At 50.3% G+C, this 21,239-nt stretch overlaps 1 protein-coding gene across 2 annotated transcripts in view; it reads left to right on the plus strand.

The window, feature by feature from the left end:
- Positions 1-21,239, plus strand: part of LOC140393611 (laminin subunit beta-3-like) — a 112,837-nt gene that overhangs the window by 53,081 nt on the left and 38,517 nt on the right. For both annotated transcript variants that reach the window (XM_072479878.1, XM_072479879.1), the window contains exons 13-15: positions 3,933-4,302; positions 7,255-7,424; positions 13,195-13,403. In XM_072479878.1, the coding sequence (XP_072335979.1) occupies positions 3,933-4,302; positions 7,255-7,424; positions 13,195-13,403 (749 nt within the window). The remainder of the gene's footprint in view (positions 1-3,932; positions 4,303-7,254; positions 7,425-13,194; positions 13,404-21,239) is intronic.

Raw genomic sequence — 21,239 nt, forward strand, 5'->3', positions numbered from 1 at the left:
ATTTATGCACACATAAACATAAACATGTATGCACACATGAACATGTATGCACACATAAACATATATACACACATAAACATCAACATTTATGCACACATAAACATAAACATATATGCACACATGAACATGTATGCACACATAAACATAAACATATGCACACATGAACATCAACATATCTGCACACATAAACATCATCATATATGCACACATAAATATCAACATACATGCACACATAAACATCAACATATATGCACACATAAACATCAACATATATGCGCACATAAACATCAACATATATGCACACATGAACATGTATGCACACATAAACATCAACATATATGCACACATAAACATATATGCACACATAAACATCAACATATATGGACACATAAACATCAACATATATGCACACATGAACATGTATGCAAGCATACACATATAAACATATGTAAACAGGACTGGAAGTATGTAGGAAACCAACTGTTATCTGTTTAAAATGGAAACAGGTGATAGGTAAATGGTCGTGGTGATATCAATATGAGATAATGAAAGAAATAAAAGAGACACCGAGAGCCTCTGACTAGCTGAGGAAACTAGAGAAGGACGGGTTGAGGAAGTGAATCAGAACTGTACTGTCTGCAGAGAAGCAAACAGCAGGCAGACACAGACAGAATACTCTGTCAGAATAGTGATCAAATGGAAGGTTCTCGCCAATGATAAACACATTTCCCCACCACCACTCTCTGGATATATTAATGTACCCCGCCCTCATCATCAACATTTGCTGAAGACATAAACATCAGGGGTGGGATTCTCCGACCCCCCGCCAGGCAGGAGAATCGCCGGGGGGGCGGCGTGAATCCCACCCCCGCCGGCTGCCGAATTCTCCGGCGCCGGGGTTTTGGCGGGAGCGGGAATCGCGCTGGTCGGGGGCCATTGGCAGCGCCCCCCCCCCCGACGATTCTCCAGCCCGCGATGGGCCGAGCAGCCACCCGTTTTAGGCCGGTCCCGCTGGCATAAATTAGACTTGGTACTTACAGGCGGGACCTGGCTCAGCGGGCAGCCTCCGGGGTCCACGGGTGGGCGCGAGGGGGTCTGGCCCCGGGAGGGGTCCCCAGGGTGGCCTGGCCCGCGATCGGGGCCCACCAATCCGCAGCGGGCCTGTGCCGTGGGGGCAATCTTTCCCTCCACACCGGCTGCTGTGGACCTCCGCCATGGCCGGTGCAGAGACGAACCCCCCTGCGGATGCGCTGGGGTGACGCAGCACACGCTGATGCTCCTGCACATGCGGCAACTCGCGCAGGCCGGCGGAGGCCCTTCAGCGCCGGTTGGCGCGGCGCCAACCCAACTGGTGCCGGCCTAGCCCCTGGAGGATTCCACACCTTCCGGGCCGCCCGACGACAGAGTGGTTCACGTCACTCCTCGGTGCCGGGACCATCCGCTCTGCCGGGTAGGGGACAATCCCACCCTAGGTCTATATTCTTGGTTGAGCACTCAACCCATTCAAATCTCTCTCTTACTTTGTGTTATATTTGTAATCTCTCATTCCGGTTCACTACTGTAAAGTTTCAGAATTATGACTAATCATAAAACATGATGTGAGAGCTGATCCCAGTACTCTTATGTAATAATTTTAACTTGATTTTATTCCCTTCAGAGTTTCTTCAAATCTAAGAACTGTTTCTTATCCTTTTATTTCTCTCTCTCTTACTTTTGTTTGCCGTGGGAAACTGGTCAAGTCAGACACGAACAATCCCAAGGCAGCTGTCTGTGCTGCAACAGTGGAAATCTTTCTCTGATAGTTTTTCTTTGACCGTGCAGGAGCTCCATCTAGGGGTCTGATTAAGAGCTGCAGTTCAAACTTGGTTCCTCAGATCTGTGCCGAAGCATCGGGCTGGATTCTCCGGTTTTGAGGCTATGTCTGGAGGAAGTGTCTGGTTTTACGACAATAATATCGCAAGACCCCAGCACCAACCCTCTGACCAGTGAGGGGCTGACAGCCGTGCCTTGTGGAACATCCTTACCGTTAGAAATGTCTGGAGAATTGCCGGATCCGTGGCCGCGCATGCGCACAGCGACGACCTGCAGCAGTCACGCCGTACAACATGGGGCCGGCCACGTGCGGACCCGACCTGCCAGACAGTGCCCCCCTGGACACCACTTCGCCACCTCCGGGCCACCCCCCCACCAGTCCCCCCAGCCCTCGGCGAAGCCCCCCCCCCCCCCCCCCCCCCCCCGCCCGACTGTGGCAGCGCTGGACACAGACTGCCGTCGGGAACTCGGCCCATCGGGGGCGGAGCATCGGGGGAGCGCCTTCAAGTAACGTCCTGAGGCCGTCCCAATGGCGTGCGCCGTACCCCTCAATGACGCCGTTTTGGAGGGGGTGGAGCATCCAAAAACAGGCCCTGCCCCTGATTCGGTTGTAAACAAGGATTCTCCTCTCGATCGCCGATTACGATATCGGCATCGGGCAGCAGAGAATCATCTCATTCCAGTCTCCTACTTTTCCATCACACCCTCTAATATTCCTCTTTTTCAGCCAACCCTTTAATATTGATTCCCTCGCTGTGTCCTTAGCAGCATTGGACAGGGGATCATGGCCCTGTATTCACATGCTAAGTTGCTGATAGAAATATGTCTTATGCATTTCTTGACATTATTGAACCTCCATCATATGGCTGACAGAATGTTTGAGAAGTGGTAATACAGGCCACCCCAAAATAAATGGAACAAAGAGGAGAAACCTGCAAGTGTAAGTCTTCCCCTGTTGGAAATCAAGTTAGGTTTTGCTCTCAGTGTCCTGGTCTTGATCATGCTGCGATTCTATATTAATCACTGTGAGGGGAGGTAGTGGTGTAGTTGTATTGTCACTGGACCAGTAATCCAGACACCCAACGTAATGTTTTGGGGTCCTGTGGTTGAATCCTGCCGCAGCAAGACGGTGAAATTTGAATTCAATAAAATCTGGAATTAAAATTCTAATGGTGACCATGGGCGGGATTCTCCGACCCCCCCACCGGGTCAGAGAATCACCGGAGGCTGGTGTGAATCCCGCCCCCGCCGTGTCCTGAAGTCTCCGCCACCAGAGATTCGGCGGGGCGGGAATCGTGCCGCGCCGGTCGGCGGGCCCACCCCCGCCGATTCTCCGGCCCGCAATGGGCCGAAGTCCCGCTGCTGGAATGCCTGTCCCGCCAGCGTGGATTAAACCACCTTTTGAATGGCGGGACAAGGCGGCGTGGGCGGGCTCTGGGGGGGGTGAGGGGCGATCTGGCCCCGGGGGGTGCCCCCACGGTGGCCTGGCTCACGATCGGGGCCCACCGATCCGTGGGCGGGCCTGTGCCGTGGGGGCACTCTTTTTCTTCCACCTTCGCCATGGTCTTCACTATGGCAGAGGTGGAAGAGACCCCCTCCCCTGCGCATGCGTGGACCCGCGAAGCCCGTCGAAGACCTTTCGGCCCCGGCTGGCATGGCACCAAAGGCCTTTCCCACCAGCCAGTGGAGCGGAAACCCCTCAAGGTGAGGGTTTGGCCCCCTCCGCACCTTTGGGGAGTCCCAACGTCGGAGTGGTTCCCGCCACTCCATTACGCTGGGGCCCCGCCGGGTAGGGGAGAATCCGCCCCAGGAAACCATTGCCATTGTAGTAAAAACCCATCTGGCTCACTAAAGTACTTCAGGGAAGGAAATCTGCCGTCCTTACCCGATCTGGCCTACATGTGACTCCAGACCCACAGCAATGTGGTTGACTCTTAAACGTCTCCCTCTGAAATGGCCAAGCAAGCCACTCAGTTCAAGTGCAATTAGAGATGGGCAACAAATGCTGGCCCAGCCCAGCGATCCCCAAATCCCAAGAACGAATAAAGGAAACATTGATGTTGCATGATATTAGTTGAATGCTTTGAATCAATCCTCTTTGAAACTTGCTGTCTTGACAGAATGTGATTGTGACCAAAGTGGTACTGAGACCAGCGGATGTGACAAAAGTACAGGACAATGCCTGTGCCACGCAGGCTTTACCGGGAAGCGTTGTAACGAATGTGAGCGGGTCCGTGGTTACTGCTCTGACTTTCCAAATTGCAAACGATGTCACCCATGTTTCCAGATTGTGGATAACCAACTAAGCACGTTAAATATTCAACACAAAGCCTTGGTGAACATAAAGCTGCCAGCTCATGTGGGAAATCATTATGATTCTGAGATACGTGCCCTTGATAATAAACTGCAACAAGTTGAGGCAATAATGGACAATCCAGCTGTGACAGACAGCACAGTCACGAACGTGCACAACAACTACAAGCAGCTCAGGTAGGATGGATGAAATAATCGCTAAAATGTTAATTTGTCACTGTGCACTTTTGCATATTTACTCTTCTTTCAATTGTTACGACACCTTGGGCTGATGCGCGGTCAATTCTAGCCCCACTTGACCCGGAGTTGCAACACAGGTGAAATTAGATTTTATATTAATGCCGGTGGTTTTGGTTAACCACCCGGGGAGGGGGTAGAGCAGTGGTATTGTCACTGGATTGGTGATCCAGAGACCCAGGGTAATACTCTGGGGACACGGATTAGAATCCATGGCAGATGGTGGAAATTGAATTCATTAAATATCTGGAATTAAAGGTCTAGTGATGGCCATAAAACCATTGCCGATTGTTGTAAAACCCCATCTGCTTCACTAATGTCCTTTAGAGAAGGAAATCTGCCGTCCTTACCCGGTCTGGCCTACATGTGACTCCAGACCCACAGCAATGGGGCTGACTCTTAAATGCCCTCGGGGATGGGAAAGCCACCCAGGATGAAGCTACAAAGCCAACAAAAAGGAATGAAACCGGACAGACAGCCCGGCATCGACCCAGGCACCGGAAACGACAATGGCAAACCCAGCCCTGTCAACCCTGCAAAGTCCTCCTTACTAACATCTGGGGGCTTGTGCCAAAGCTGGTAGAGCTGTCTCACAGACTGGTCAGCAACAGCCTGACACAGTCATGCTCACAGGATCATACCTTACAGGTAACGTCCCAGACACCACTATCACCATCCCTGGGTATGTCCTGTCTCACCGGCAGGACAGACCCAGCAGAGGTGATGGCGGAGTGGTGTACAGTCAGGAGGAAGTTGGCTTTAGTTGAGTTAACCAACCGGGGAGGCGGTGGAGCAATTCTCAACACCCACTCTGGACTCCATGACGTCTCATGGCTTCAGGTCTAACATGGACAAGGAAATCTCTTGCTAATTACCACGTATCGTCCACCCTCAGCTGATGAATCAGTCCTCCTCCAAGTTGAACACCACAAGCAGCTCTGGATCTGCAGGAGCGACGCTGACATCTCCCTCTGAATGCCCCGGCCGCTACCTATCATCTCCATCAGCTCCGGGTAACCTTGTTCCAGAGATTCAGCATCAGACTGGGACCCAGCTGGGTCCTGGGATCCAGCAGCCCTCCCACTGCTGTCTCGCCTGTGGGTTTCTGCCTCCTCCTGATGTACATCAGCAGCAGTGTGGTGCTCACCAGATTACACCCCAGAAGCCTGTCCACAAACATGTCCCACCGAGGTGCGTGTATCTGCGCTGGGGGAGGGTGGGGTGACAGCCGTGTCGCGCCTATCTTCGTGGCATCCACGGAGCTCTCCTCCGATGTGTTCTCCCCGGAGTCAGGAGAGGGGGCCGCCCGGGATGGGCCGTGCCTTCGGTGGAGGACCTGCGGGAGAATGGACATGTGGTCAGTGGGAGGGATGGGTCAGTTTGTAAGGCAGTAATAACTCACGTTGGACAGGTCCTCTGGGTGGAGCCCGGTGGTTCCTCACATCTGCGGCCTCCGCCAGCCTCCGCGTGGGTGACCGCCCTGTCCTCAGCCACACCGGTCACTCCAGGGCCCGCTCCTCAAAGGAGGTGAGGATTCTGTTATTCGGCACCCAATGCCAGTCTGGGGGCCCTCCCGGTGATTGTGGGAGAGCTTTTCCTGAGTGGGCATCGTTAGTCACACGCGTGGCTCAATATGGGGGGGGAGGGGTCATCTGGGTGGTTGGGGGGTGTGGCTGCTCACTCATGCTGCCCGGTGTAGGTCGTTGACCTTCTTCTTGCACTAGAGGCCAGCCTTTCTGGTCACACTGCCCGAGCTTACAGCTGCCGCCACCTCGTGCCAGGCAGCACTGGCTGCCCTAAGGCTCCAGGACCTCGGGGGAACAGGAGATCCCTCCTGACCTCCATGGTGTCCAGGAGCCTCCCTAGGTCAGCATACCCGAATCTTGGGGCAGGTCTCCTCGATGCCATTGCTGCGAGCTGGCTGGGGTTGGCTGAGCAAGTGCAGTTTAGATGCTGCTCGACCTTGTTAGCGGGGGGCTGGCGAGCGCGCTGCCGGCGAATCAGCTGGCAAGCCAGCATTCGGGGCGAGATGCCCATGAGGCCTCGTTAAGTGAACCAATTAACGATGAATTGTATTGCCGGACTCGCTGGGCCGAGCGGCGGGAAGCTCGCGGCAATTCCAGCTCACAGCAACACTTAGAAATGTTTCTGGAGAATTGCGCCCTAAGGAGTGGGAAGATGCACAAAAATAGTAAACTTACTCTGGAGTTATGTATCCTGAGGGTCATGTTGCAGTGGTTAGCAAGCAGGCTTACATTAACACTGCAATGAAGTTACTGTGAAAAGCCCCTAGTCGCCACACTCCGGCGCCTGTTCGGGTACAGAGAGAGAATTCAGAATGTCCAATTGACCCAACAGCACGTCCTTCGGGACTTGTGGGAGTTACCGGAGCACCCGGAGGAAACCCACGCAGACACAGGGAGAACATGCAGACTCCGCACAGACAGTGACCCAAGCCGGGAATCGAACCCGGGACCCTGATGCTGTGAAGTGACAGTGCTAACCACTGTGCTACCGTGCTGCCCAATAGATCAGCCGTCATTTAGTTGAATGGCAGAATAGGCTCGACAAGCCAAATAGCCATTCCTGCTCCAAAGTTCATTTCTGTTAACCAGGGTTGATTCACTCATTGTGAAATCTGCCTTTGACTCAGCATAAGGCTGCACCGTCAAACTTTAATCTATAAAATGATCTTTCTGATCTATGTTAAGAAGTTCAGTCACTCGCAGTTGTTGTGTCAGATTTGTGATTGGAGAAAAATGCAAATGTGAGAATTCCACAATAAAACTTGTAAGGGTTTTGTAGAATCTGAGTTTCACCATTCCCTGTGTGTTGGTGTCACACTAAAGCAGAACTTTATTCCTCAGTCTATTTGTTTATATTTGGACACAGGGTGGAAGCTGAGCAAATCAATCCTGATACTGATATAGTGGATCAAAGTTATCGGCTGAGCAACGAAATGGATGTCTTGGACAGAAATGTAAAAACCATCAACAGTCAGCTGCAGAGCACAAAGGAAAAAATTGAACTTTTCATCAGTGAAGATTCACAAGGCACACAAGGTATCACACCCTAGAACCACACTGACCTTCTGTTGCAGTAAATGCTCTAATGTTCAACATGTGTGCAGATAGCTTTACAGACCAGGGGCGTCATTCTCCAACCCCCCGCCAGGTTGGAGAATCGCCGGGGGCTGCCGTGAATCCCGCCCCCGCCGGTTGCCTAAGTCTCCGGCACCGGATATTCGGCGGGGGCGGGAATCGGGCCGTGCCGGTTGGCGGGCCCCCCCGCTCGATTCGCCGGCCCGAATGGGCCGAAGTCCCGCCGATAAATTGCCTGTCCCGCCGGCGTAAATTAAAGTACCTATTTACCGGCTGGACAAGGCGGTGTGGGCGGGCTCTGGGGTCCTGGGGTCCTGGGCGCAGGGCGATCTGACCCCGGGGGGTGCCCCTACGGTGGCCTTGCCCGCGATCGGGGCCCACCGATCCGCGGGCGGGCCTGTGCCGTGGGGGCACTCTTTCCCTTCCGCCTTCGCCACGGTCTCCACCATGGCGGAGGCGGAAGAGACTCCCTCCACTGCGCATGCGCGGGAAACTTTCAGCGGCCGCTGACACTCCCGCGCATGCGCCGCACCGACATGTCATTTCCGTGCCAGCTGGCGGGGCAACAAAGGCCGTTTCCGCCAGCTGGCGGGGCGGAAATTCCTCCGGAGTCGGCCTAGCCCCTCAATGCTGGGGCTCGGCCCCCAAAGATGCGGAGCATTCCGCACCTTTGGGGCGGCGCGATGCCCGTCTGATTGGCGCCGTTTTGGGCGGCAGTCGGCGGACATCGCGCCGTTTGGGGAGAATTTTGCCCCTGAAGGGTGAGAAAGTAAGAGTGTTTGAAGGGAGGAGAGAAGTTGAAGTGGTCAATGTCATGCCAGTGTTTCTTGATTACAGGATTTAGGGAGGGTAAATGGCCAGACAGAGGGGCCTGGGCCAAAGAAGTGGGTACAGAGGCCAAGAGGACTGAAGGAAAGCTCAATGTTGTCCTCAGTTCAAATTTGGTTGAGGTGGGGGTGTCAGGTGGATGAAGCTGAGGCCTTTGCTGAGGACAGATCATTCAGAGTCAGAGATGGGAAGGTCAGAGGATAAGGGGTCCACGTCCATAGATCCCTCAAAGTTGCCATCCAGGTTGATAGGGTTGTTAAGAAGGCGTATGGTGTGTTGGCTTTCATTAACAGGGGGATTGAGTTTAAGAGCCACGAGGTTTTGCTGCAGCTTTATAAAACCCTGGTTAGACCACACTTGGAATATTGTGCCCAGTTCTGGTCGCCTCATTATAGGAAGGATGTGGATGCTTTGGAGAGGGTGCGGAGGAGATTTACCAGGATGCTGCCTGGACTGGAGGGCATGTCTTATGAAGAATGGTTGAGGGATCTAGGGCTTTTCTCACTGGAGCGAAGAAGGCAGAGAGGTGACTTGATAGAGGTGTACAAGGTGATGAGAGGCATGGATAGAGTGGACAGCCAGAGACTTTTCCCCAGGGTGGAAATGGCTGTCACGAGGGGACATAATTTTAAGGTGATTGGAGGAAGGTATTGGGGAGATGTCAGAGGCAGGTTCTTTACACAGAGAGTGGTGGGTGTGTGGAATGCACTGCCAGCAGAGGTGGTGGAGTCAGAGTCATTAGGGACATTTAAGCGACTTTTAGACAGGCACATGGACAGCAGTAAATTGAAGGGGTGTAGGTTAGGTTGATCTTAGATTAGGATAAATGGTCGGCACAACATCATGGGCCGAATGGCCTGTACTGTGCTGTACTGTTCTATGAAGCAAGGTTTGGATTCCAAGAAGGGATTGCGCATAGCGATCCGGAAGATTCCAGGTTGATTCGAGTTGATGCTGAGTCAACCATTGCTGGCTAAGAAGGTAAAAATAAATCAGTCAGGTTTTGCGCTGCAGAACACTCACCGTTTGAGAAAGTGCATGTGGCAGATATTAGGTCAACATTGGGATTGGGGTGTGGGATCCACACCTCAGATTGGAATAGCCAGTAAACTTTCACAATCAAAACTCACTTTGACAATAAGGCACAGGGTAACTAGCAGAGAATAACTGGCACCCATCAAACCAAATGAAACCTAAAGTTACAGCTTTGGAAAGCGGGAAATTTAAAAAAGATATTGGGTGGGATTATCCAGCCGATCGCTGGTGGCAGGATTCTCTGATCCCACCAGCAGTGCCCCCCCCCCCGCCCCATCCCAGAGATTTCCGGGTGGCATGGGGTGTTTTCAATGACAACTCCATTGACAACCAGTGGGAATCCTGGCACCAGCCAACGGTGCAACCAAATTTTCTGTTCTCGTTAGCAGTGGTAGCGGGACAGACTCCCAACGAGGAATCCAGGCCATTGTGTCTTGTGAGACTGGATATTGTTGTGTTGTCTGATGTGCCAGTGGATCGCTGAAGTGTTGAGTCTGAGTCAGGCCATCAGGAGGAGGCTTTCGCTCGTCAGGTGGGGGAAATTTGGCAGTAAGTTTTCCTGTATCTCGATCTCCCTGCCTCCCAGCTCTTGGATTAGTTTGGAAAATATCGACCAATAGCTGTGAGTGTAGTGCTTGCCCAGATTCTCTGCAGGGTAGTGTGGATAGGAAGCCTATTGAGAAAGTGAAATGAAAACAAAAATCCGAACACATTCACTTTTCTTCTGAACACAAAAACTTTTAACATAGAATATAGAACATAGAACAGTACAGCACAGAACAGGCCCTTTGGCCCTCGATGATGTGCCGAGCATTGTCCAAAACCAAGATCAAGCTGTCCCATTCCCTGTCATTCTGGTGTGCTCCATGTGCCTATCCAATAACCGCTTGGAAGCTCCTAAAGTGTCCGACTCCACTATCACAGCAGGCAGTCCATTCCACATCCTAACCACTCTCTGAGTAAAGAACCTACCTTGGACATCCCTCCTATATCTCCCACCCTGAACCTTATAGTTATGCCCCCTTGTAACAGCTACATCCACCCGAGGAAATAGTCTCTGAATGTCCACTCTATCTATCCCCCTCATCATCTTATACATCTCAATTAAGTCGCCTCTCATCCTCCTCCGCTCCAAAGAGAAAAGCCCTAGCTCCCTCAACCTTTCCTCATAAGACCTATCCTGCAAACCAGGCAGCATCCTGGTAAATCTCCTTTGCACCCTTTCCAATGCTTTCACATCCTTCCTATAATGAGGTGACCAGAACTGCACACAATACTCCAAATGTGGTCTCACCAGGGTCATGTACAGTTGCAGCATAACCCCGCGGCTCTTAAACTCAAGCCCCCTGTTAATAAACGCTAACACACAATAAGCCTTCTTCACGGCTCTATCCACTTGAGTGGCAACCTTCAGAGATCTGTGGATATGAACCCCAAGATCTCTCTGTTCCTCCACATTCCTCAGAACCCTGCCGTTGACCCTGTAATCCGCATTCAAATTTGTCCTAACAAAATGAATCACCTCGCACATATCAGGGTTAAACTCCATCTGCCATTTTTCGGCCCAGCTCTGCATCCTATCAATGTCTCTTTGCAGCCTACAACAGCCCTCCACCTCATCCACTACTCCAGCAATCTTGGTGTCATCAGCAAATTTACTGACCCACCCTTCAGCCCCCTCCTCCAAGTCATTGATAAAAATCACAAATAGCAGAGGACCCAGCACTGATCCCTGTGGTACACCGCTGGTAACTGGTCTCCAGTCTGAAAATTTTCCATCCACCACCACCCTCTGTCTTCTATGTGATAGCCAGTTACTTATCCAATTGGCCAAATTTCCCTCTATCCCACACCTCCTTACTTTCTTCATAAGCCGACCATGGGGACCCTTATCAAACGTCTTACTAAAATCCATGTATACGACATCAACTGCTCTACCTTCATCTACACACTTAGTTACCTCCTCAAAGAATTCAATCAAATTTGTGAGGCAAGACTTACCCTTCACGAATCCGTGTTGACTATCCCGGATTAAGCTGCATCTTTCCAAATGGTCATAAATCCTATCCTACAGGACCTTTTCCATTAACTTACCGACCACTGAAGTAAGACTAACCGGCCTATAATTACCAGGGTCATTCCTATTCCCTTTCTTGAACAGAGGAACAACATTTGCCACTCTCCAGTCCTCTGGCACTATCCCCGTGGACAGTGAGGACCCAAAGATCAAAGCCAAAGGCTCTGCAATCTCATCCCTTGCCTCCCAAAGAATCCTTGGATATATCCCATCTGGCCCAGGGGACTTGTCGACCCTAAGATTTTTCAAAATTGCTAATACATCCTTCCTCAGAACATCTACCCCCTCCAGCCTACCCGCCTGTTTCACACTCTCATCCTCAAAAACATGGCCCCTCTCCTTGGTGAACACTGAAGAAAAGTATTCATTCAACGCCTCTCCTATTTCTTCTGACTCCATGCACAAGTTCTCACTACTGTCCTTGACCGGCCTTAACCTCACCCTGGTCATTCTTTTATTTCTCACATAAGAGTAAAAAGCCTTGGGGTTTTTCTTGATCTGACCCTCCAAGGACTTCTCAAGCCCCCTCCTAGCTCTCCAAAGCCCTTTTTTTTAGCAAATTCCTTGCTACCTTGTAACCCTCAAGCGACCCAAAAGCTAGGGCTTTTCTCATCCTTACATACGCTTCCTTTTTCCTCTTGACAAGACATTCAACTTCTTTTGTGGACCATGGTTCCCTCACACAGCCATTTCCTCCCTGCCTGACAGGGACATACCTATCAAGGACACGCAGTATTTGTTTCTTGAACAAGCTCCACTTTTCATTTGTGCCTTTCCCTGACAGTTTCTGTTCCCATCTTATGCTCCCTAATTCTTGCCTAATTGCATCATAATTGCCCCTCCCCCAATTATAAACCTTGTCCTGCCGTATGGCCCTATCCCTCTCCATTGCTATAGTGAAAGACACCGAATTGTGGTCACTATCTCCAAAGTGCTCTCCCACAAACAAATCTAACACTTGGCCCGGTACATTACCCAGTACCAAACCCCCCTCTTGTCAGCCTAGCCACATGTTGTGTCAGGAAACCCTCCTGCACACTCTGTACAAAAACTGCCCCATCCGAACTGTTTGACCTATAGAGGTTCCAATCAATATTTGGAAAGTTAAAGTCACCATGACAACTACACACCTATCCATAATCTGTTTTGCAATTTCTTCCTCCACATCTCTATTACTATTTGGGGGCCTATAGAAAACTCCAAACAACGTGACCGCTCCTTTCCTATTTCTAACTTCGGCCCATATTACCTCAGTAGGCAGATCCCCCTCGAACTGCCTTTCTGCAGCCGTTAAACTATCCTTGATTAACAATGGACTCCTCCACCTCTTTTACCACCTTCCCTACTCTTACTGAAACATCTATACCCCGGAACTTCCAATAACCATTCCTGTCCCTGTTCTAACCATGTCTCCGTAATGGCCACAACATCGTAGTCCCAAGTACCAACCCACGCTCCAAGTTCACCTACCTTATTCCGGATGCTCCTTGCATTGAAGTAGACACACTTCAACCCACCTTTCTGTCCGCCGGAACACACCTGCAACCTTGATACCCTCCTCAGTACCTCACTACTCTCAACACTAGCTTCTGGCTACAGCCCTGACAAATTAGATAAACCCCCGAAGAGCAGTAGCAAATTTTTCTCCCAGGATATTGGTGCCCCCACCTGTCTGCACAGGTCCAACCTTCCCCAGAATGTGCTCCAAAATAACTGAAACCCTAACCCTCCTACACCATCCCTACACAATGTATTTAGATCGAGGTGACTGATGGTTTCTGTTTCCTCCAGGTACTTTCAACAACATTCTTTCATCATATCAACAGTCTGGAAAAGCAAAAGACGGGATTGTTGCTGTGGAACCCATCATTCTTAAATCTAGAGAAGCTCGGTTAACTGCAAATCAGCTCATTAAACATATAAACACAGACAACAGGAATAAACTGGAAAATCTGAAGCACGGTCTGAAGTCTCCCAACGTAAATCCTCTCATCAACAAAGTAAGGGACCATTTAAACAGTGGAGCATGTGAATTTGATGGCAGGTTCAATTTGCAGCTATGTCAATACGGGTTTGTAGTGGGATTCGCTGTTTTCATTCAAACACTGACATATGACCTCTCCGATTGTTACAATTCAATTGAATCAGCTATGTGAGTGCAAAAAAAAGTTGACAATTAAGACATTCAGAGGGCATATGTTTCCTTTTCGTACCTGAGTTTAGGGATCATTGAATATTTGCATTTCAACTATCATAACTGACAAAACACAATGGGTGAAATTTTCCTGAAAATCAGCAAAGGTCAGTAGCGGGCAGGAAAAACAATGTTGACGCCACTGGCAGCAATGGCGGCTTAATCCAGTATATCTCGAGCACTCAGTCTGAAAAACATAAAGGGACAGCTTCCACAACATAACTCTGGCTCTGAGTCGCTCCGTTCAGCAACTTAATTGAAGATTGGGGCACTATTTTCTAAGGCAGCCCTAGTGCACAATAGTTTGTTAGGATCCACCCCGCCAAGAAAAAGCTCCCTCCCCCATCCCAGCACTTCCCAGGGACTGTCCCCTGACACTGACCCGCTCCCCCTGAGTGATACACTCATCTGAGCTCTAGGTCTGTTCGCCAGATGTACACCTGATAATAATAATCTTTATTGTCACAAGTAGGCTTACATTAACAATGCAATGAAGTTACTGTGAAAAGCCCCGAGTCACCACTTTCCAGCGCCTGCTCGGGTACACAGAGGGAGAATTCAGAATGTCCAATTCACCCAATAGCACATCTTCCTGGACTGTGGGAGGAAACCGGAGCACCCGGAGGAAACCCACGCAGACACAGGGAGAACGTGCAGACTCAGCACAGACAGTGCCCAAACCGGGAGTCGAACCCGGGTCTCTGGCGCTGTGAAGCAACAGTGAGTGGACGTTTTAATGGGAGAAAGTGGTGTTGGTGATTCAGTTGATAATGAGATGCTAATGAGATAATGAGATGATAATATATTCACGATGTTTCTGACATTGAGCATAGGGAAACGCCCCATATCACTGGTGGGGGAGGAACAATAGCATCTTATGTTTATATCAGCATGAAACGCAATTTGGGTCACTCACAAGATTTTCCACTCCGTTGCCAGCCCGGCCGATATGCAAAGTACCACCCAATATGTCTGAAGTCTATTTTCCCTGTAGTCTATTTCATTTTGCACCTCAGCTAAATAATATCATAGAAGGCCTTCGCTTTGTGGCTTACTGTCTTCATCCTTGATTAAATTTGGGTGAGAACAAAGAACATTACAGCACAGGAACAGGCCCTTCAGCCCACCAAGCCTGCATCGATCCAGATTTGTTATTTACACCGACTACCTATTGCCCAAAGGATCTGCATAGCCTCCATTCCCCGCCCGTTCATGTGGCTATCAAGATACATCTTTAGTGCTGCTATTGTGCCCGCCTCTACGACCTCTAATGGCAGCGCGTTCCAGGCACCCACCACCTTCTACGTGAAAAACTTTCCCCGCACATCTCCCCTAAACTTTCCCCCTCTCACCTGGAACCTGTGCCCTCTTGTAATTGAGTCGTCCCCCCTGGAATAAAGCTCTGACTATTCACCCTGTCTATTCCTCTCGTAATTTTGCAGACCTCGATCTGCCTTTCCATCAAAAACAATTTGAGTTTAATCCTCATAGCTAACACCCTCCAGACCCTCCTGGCAACATCCTCGTTAATCTTCTTTTCAAAGAACAAAACAAAGAACAAAGAAATGTACAGCACAGGAACAGGCCCTTCGGCCCTCCAAGCCCGTGCCGACCATGCTGCCCGACTAAACTACAATCTTCTTCACTTCCTGGGTCCGTATCCTTCTATTCCCATCCTATTCATATATTTGTCAAGATGCCCCTTAAATGTCCCTATCGTCCCTGCTTCCACTACCTCCTCCGGTAGCGAGTTCCAGGTACCCACTACCCTCTGCGTAAAAAACTTGCCTCGTACATCTACTCTAAACCTTGCCCCTCTCACCTTAAACCTATGCCCCCTAGTAATTGACCCCTCTACCCCGGGTAAAAGCCTCTGACTATCCACTCTGTCTGTGCCCCTCATCATTTTGTAGACCTCTATCAGGTCTCCCCTCAACCTCCTTCGTTCCAGTGAGAACAAACCGAGTTTATTCAATCGCTCCTCATAGCTAATGCCCTCCATACCAGGCAACATTCTGGTAAATCTCTTCTGCACCCTCTCTAAAGCCTCCACATCCTTCTGGTAGTGTGGCGACCAGAATTGAACACTATACTCCAAGTGTGGCCTAACTAAGGTTCTATACAGCTGCAACATGACTTGCCAATTCTTATACTCAATGCCCCGGCCAATGAAGGCAAGCATGCCGTATGCCTTCTTGACTACCTTCTCCACCTGTGTTGCCCCTTTCAATGACCTGTGGACCTGTACTCCTAGATCTCTTTGACTTTCAATACTCTTGAGGGTTCTACCATTCACTGTATATTCCCTACCTGCATTAGACCTTCCAAAATGCATTACCTCACATTTGTCCGGATTAAACTCCATCTGCCATCTCTCCGCCCAAGTCTCCAGACAATCTAAATCCTGCTGTATCCTCCGACAGTCCTCATCGCTATCCGCAATTCCACCAACCTTTGTGTCGTCTGCAAACTTACTAATCAGACCAGTTACATTTTCCTCCAAATCATTTATATATACTACAAAGTGCAAAGGTCCCAGCACTGATCCCTGTGGAACACCACTGGTCACAGCCCTCCAATTAGAAAAGCATCCCTCCATTGCTACTCTCTGCCTTCTATGGCCTAGCCAGTTCTGTATCCACCTTGCCAGCTCACCCCTGATCCCGTGTGACTTCACCTTTTGTACTAGTCTACCATGAGGGACCTTGTCAAAGGCCTTACTGAAGTCCATATAGACAACATCTACTGCCCTACCTGCATCAATCATCTTAGTGACCTCCTCGAAAAACTCTATCAAGTTAGTGAGACACGACCTCCCCTTCACAAAACCGTGCTGCCTCTCACTAATACGTCCATTTGCTTCCAAATGGGAGTAGATCCTGTCTCGAAGAATTCTCTCCAGTAATTTCCCTACCACTGAAGTAAGGCTCACCGGCCTGTAGTTCCCGGGATTATCCTTGCTACCCTTCTTAAACAGAGGAACAACATTGGCTATTCTCCAGTCCTCCGGGACATCCCCTGAAGACAGCGAGGATCCAAAGATTTCTGTCAAGGCCTCAGCAATTTCCTCTCCAGCCTCCTTCAGTATTCTGGGGTAGATCCCATCAGGCCCTGGGGACTTATCTACCTTAATATTTTTTAAGACACCCAACATCTCGTCTTTTTGGATCACAATGTGACCCAGGCTATCTACACCCCCTTCTCCAGACTCAACATCTACCAATTCCTTCTCTTTGGTGAATATTGATGCAAAGTATTCATTTAGTACCTCGCCCATTTCCTCTGGCTCCACACATAGATTCCCTTGCCTATCCTTCAGTGGGCCAACCCTTTCCCTGGCTACCCTCTTGCTTTTTATGTACGTGTAAAAAGCCTTGGGATTTTCCTTAACCCTATTTGCCAATGACTTTTCGTGACCCCTTCTAGCCCTCCTGACTCCTTGCTTAAGTTCCTTCCTACTTTCCTTATATTCCACGCAGGCTTCGTCTGTTCCCAGCCTTTTAGCCCTGACAAATGCCTCCTTTTTCTTTTTGACGAGGCCTACAATATCACTCGTCATCCAAGGTTCCCGAAAATTGCCGTATTTATCTTTCTTCCTCACAGGAACATGCCGGTCCTGTATTCCTTTCAACTGCCACTTGAAAGCCTCCCACATGTCAGATGTTGATTTGCCCTCAAACACCCGCCCCCAATCTATGTTCTTCAGTTCCCGCCTAATATTGTTATAATTAGCCTTCCCCCAATTTAGCACATTCATCCTCGGACCACTCTTATCCTTGTCCACCAGTACTTTAAAACTTACTGAATTGTGGTCACTGTTACCGAAATGCTCCCCTACTGAAACATCTACCACCTGGCCGGGCTCATTCCCCAATACCAGGTCCAGTACGCTCCTTCCCTAGTTGGACTGTCTACATATTGTTTTAAGAAGCCCTCCTGGATGCTCCTTACAAACTCTGCCCCGTCTAAGCCCCTGGCACGAAGTGAGTCCCAGTCAATATTGGGGAAGTTGAAGTCTCCCATCACCACAACCCTGTTGTTTTTACTCTTTTCCAAAATCTGTCTACCTATCTGCTCCTCTATCTCCCGCTGGCTGTTGGGAGGCCTGTAGTATACCCCCAACATTGTGACTGCACCCTTCTTATTCCTGATCTCTACCCATATAGCCTCACTGCCCTCTGAGGTGTCCTCTCGCAGTACAGCTGTGATATTCTCCCGAACAAGTAGCGCAACTCCACCTCCCCTTTTACATCCCCCTCTATCCCGCCTGAAACATCTAAATCCTGGAACGTTTAGCTGCCAATCCTGCCCTTCCCTCAACCAGGTCTCTGTAATGGCAACAACATCATAGTTCCAAGTACTAATCCAAGCTCTAAGTTCATCTGCCTTACCCGTAATGCTCCTTGCATTAAAACATATGCACTTCAGGCCACCAGACCCGCTGAGTTCAGCAACTTCTCCCTGTCTGCTCTGCCTCAGAGCCACACTGTCCCTATTCCCTAGTTCTCCCTCAATGCTCTCACCTTCTGACCTATTGCTCCCGTGCCCACCCCCCTGGGTGGGCACTTTCTCCAAAACATCCACGTCCTTCTGGTACTGCGGCAACCAGAACTGCACGCAATATTCCAAATGTGGCCTACCTAAAATTTTATACAACTGCAACATGACCTGCCAACTCTTGTACTCAATGCCCTGGTTGATGAAGGCAAGCATGCCGTATGCCTTCTTGACCACCTTCTCAACCTTCATTGTCACTTTCATGGAACTGTGGACCTGAACGTCAGATCCCTCTGTATGTCAATGCTCTTAAGGGTTCTGCCATTTACTGTATAATTCACACCTGAATTTCACCTCACACTTGTCCAGATTGAACTCCATCTGCCATTTCTCTGCCCAACTCTCCAATCTATCTATATTCTGCTGTATTCTCTGACCCTTCACTATCTGTAATTTCACCTATCTAGGCGTCATCCGCAAACTGGTTCATCAGACCATCTACATGTTCTTCCAGATCATTTCTATACATAACAAACAACAGTGGTCCCAGCACTGATCCCAGTGGAACACCACTAGTTACAGGTCTCCATTCTGAAAAACTCCCTTCCGCTGTCTCCTGTTGCCAGGCTTTATCCATCCAGCTACACACCCCGAATCCCATGCGACTTTACCAATGGGCAGCACGGTAGCACAAGTGGATAACACTGTAGCTTCACAGCGCCAGGGTCCCAGGTTCGATTCCCCGCTGGGTCACTGTCTGTGCGTAGTCTGCACGTTCTCCCTGTGTCTGCGTGGGTTTCCTTCGGGTGCTCCGGTTTCCTCCCACAGTCCAAAGACGTGCAGGTTAGGTGGATTGGCCATGCTAAATTGCCAGTAGTGACCAAAAAGGTTGAGGGCTTATTGGGTTACAGGGTAGGGTGGAAGTGAGGGCTTAAGTGGGTCGGTGCAGATTCTATGGGCCGAATGGCCTCCTGCTGCACTCCCCGTTCTCCCCGTGTCTGCGTGGGTTTCCTCCGAGTGCTCCGATTTCCTCCCTTTTGTGAGTGCCATGAAGAATCCAGCATGAGTTGAAGGATAGAAAGAAATAACATTTATTTACAAGAACATATATATATACACAACAACAGCAGCAGCAGCAATTCCCTTGCTGCTCACTCCTCTCTAGCTGATTCCACACTGGCCAGCTTTATTTATCCAGGGAATCTGCAAATGATTTCTCCGCCCCCCTCATTGGGGAAGCTCATACTCCCGAAGGATTGTGGGATTGCCATTAGTCTCCAGCCAGTGGTAAGCAGGCAGGTTATAACATCCCTCCCCGCCCCCCCCAAAGTCCAAGGAATCCACCGAAGACCCTGGTGAAGGAGGGTGTCGGACTCGTTTGGCCGCAGGCCGGACACCATTTGCACGCGGCGCTGGATCGGGCGGCGTGTAACGAGATGGAGAACTGCGCTTCCGTTATGAACGGCGTAACGGTTGTACATCCATGGCCCGTGGGCCTGAGGACTCCCCCTCTGATGCGTCCTGTGTCTCCATCTCGGAGTCGGAGTCCGCTACCTCCGTCATCTCAGTATCTCTATCTCCGCGCAGTTCTGTAACGACCTTCGCAGGCTTTAAGTGTGGCGCCAGAGGAAGGTCGTAAGGAATACTCTCCACTGTGTCTGGTCTCTGTGGCTGTAGAAGTGAGCTCCGGTGGCGGGGAATCTTTGGAAGAGATGGTCTTCTGGACCGAATGTGGTCTACATGCTTGTGCTGGAGACGACCCTGGGCTTGCACCTGGTAAGAGATAGGGTCCGTTCGGCAAAAGATAATGCCAGGGACCCACTGGACACCACCAGCAAAAGTTCGAACGAACACTGGGTCACCGGGTGCAAACTACCAAATCAGCCGATGCCGAGAAAAACAATGTCCGAGTGCGGGAATTTGCACCAACGTCCGGGAAAACCATGCTAAGGCAGGTGAGAAGTCTCCGGCCCATTCAGAGTTCCACGGGAGCTACCCCAGTCACCGCATGTGGAGTGGTCCTGTATGAAAACAAAAAACGAGCCAGTCTCGTGTCCATAGATCCGGAAGACTGCTTCTTTAGGCCCCGTTTGAATGTCCGACAACCCATTTGAAGCCGGGTAGTATGGAGCGGTGCGGATATGGCATATGCCATTCATCTTCATGAACCTCGCAAACTCCTCACTTGTGAACGGAGTGCCGTTATCCGTGACCAGCACCTTGGGAAAGGCCATGCGTACTGAAAGGCAAACGCATCTTCTCGATTGTTGCGCAGGACGTTGTGCCTACCATCTTATGCACCTCTAACCATTCAAACTGGGCATCGATTAATAGAAGGAACATGGATCTTTGAAAAGGGCCTGCGAAATCTACATGCAAGCGTGCCCAAGGCCGCCCTGGCCATTCCCAGTGATGTAGGGGTGCGGCCGGCGGAAGCTTCTGATTCTCCTGGCAAATGGAGCAGTTTTGGTGTCGAGGCCTGGCCACCAGACATAACTCCGGGCCAACATTTTCATTTTGGTCACACCTGGATGCCCATTGTGCAAGTCTCTTAGTATCAGCTCCTGGCCTTTTTCCAGGACAATCACACGCGTCCCCCACAAGAGGATGCCGTCTTCCACGCTGAATTCTGACAGCTTGGAGGAAAATGCCCGCAACTCGCCTGGGAGCTGTCTATGCTGCCCACCATACAGGACTATGTGCTGAACCTTTGACAGGACAGGCTCCGTCTGGGTCCACTCACGGATCAGAGGCTGTTTAGCACAGGGCTAAATCGCTGGCTTTGAAAGCAGACCGAGACAGGCCAGCAGCACGGTTCAATTCCAGTAACAGCCTCCCCGAACAGGCGCCGGAATGGGGCGACTAGGGGCTTTTCACAGTAACTTCATTTGAAGCCTACTTGTGACAATAAGCGATTTTCATTTCATTTCATTTTGTGATGCCGTGACAGGTAAGGAGTCCATAAAATGTAGGGTTGCAACCACCTCACCAGTCGTGGGGGTCGACATGGGGCCGGTTAATAAAGGCAATCGGCTCATTGCGTCGGCATTCGCTATCTGGATCCCTGGTTTGTGCTCCAGAGAATACTCGTAGGCAACAATGCCCAGCGCTGGATCCATGCGGAAGCAATGGGCGGTATTGGCTT

The sequence above is a fragment of the Scyliorhinus torazame genome, chromosome 17 (genome assembly GCF_047496885.1).
Source record: "Scyliorhinus torazame isolate Kashiwa2021f chromosome 17, sScyTor2.1, whole genome shotgun sequence".
NCBI classification, from domain to species: Eukaryota; Metazoa; Chordata; class Chondrichthyes; order Carcharhiniformes; family Scyliorhinidae; genus Scyliorhinus; species Scyliorhinus torazame.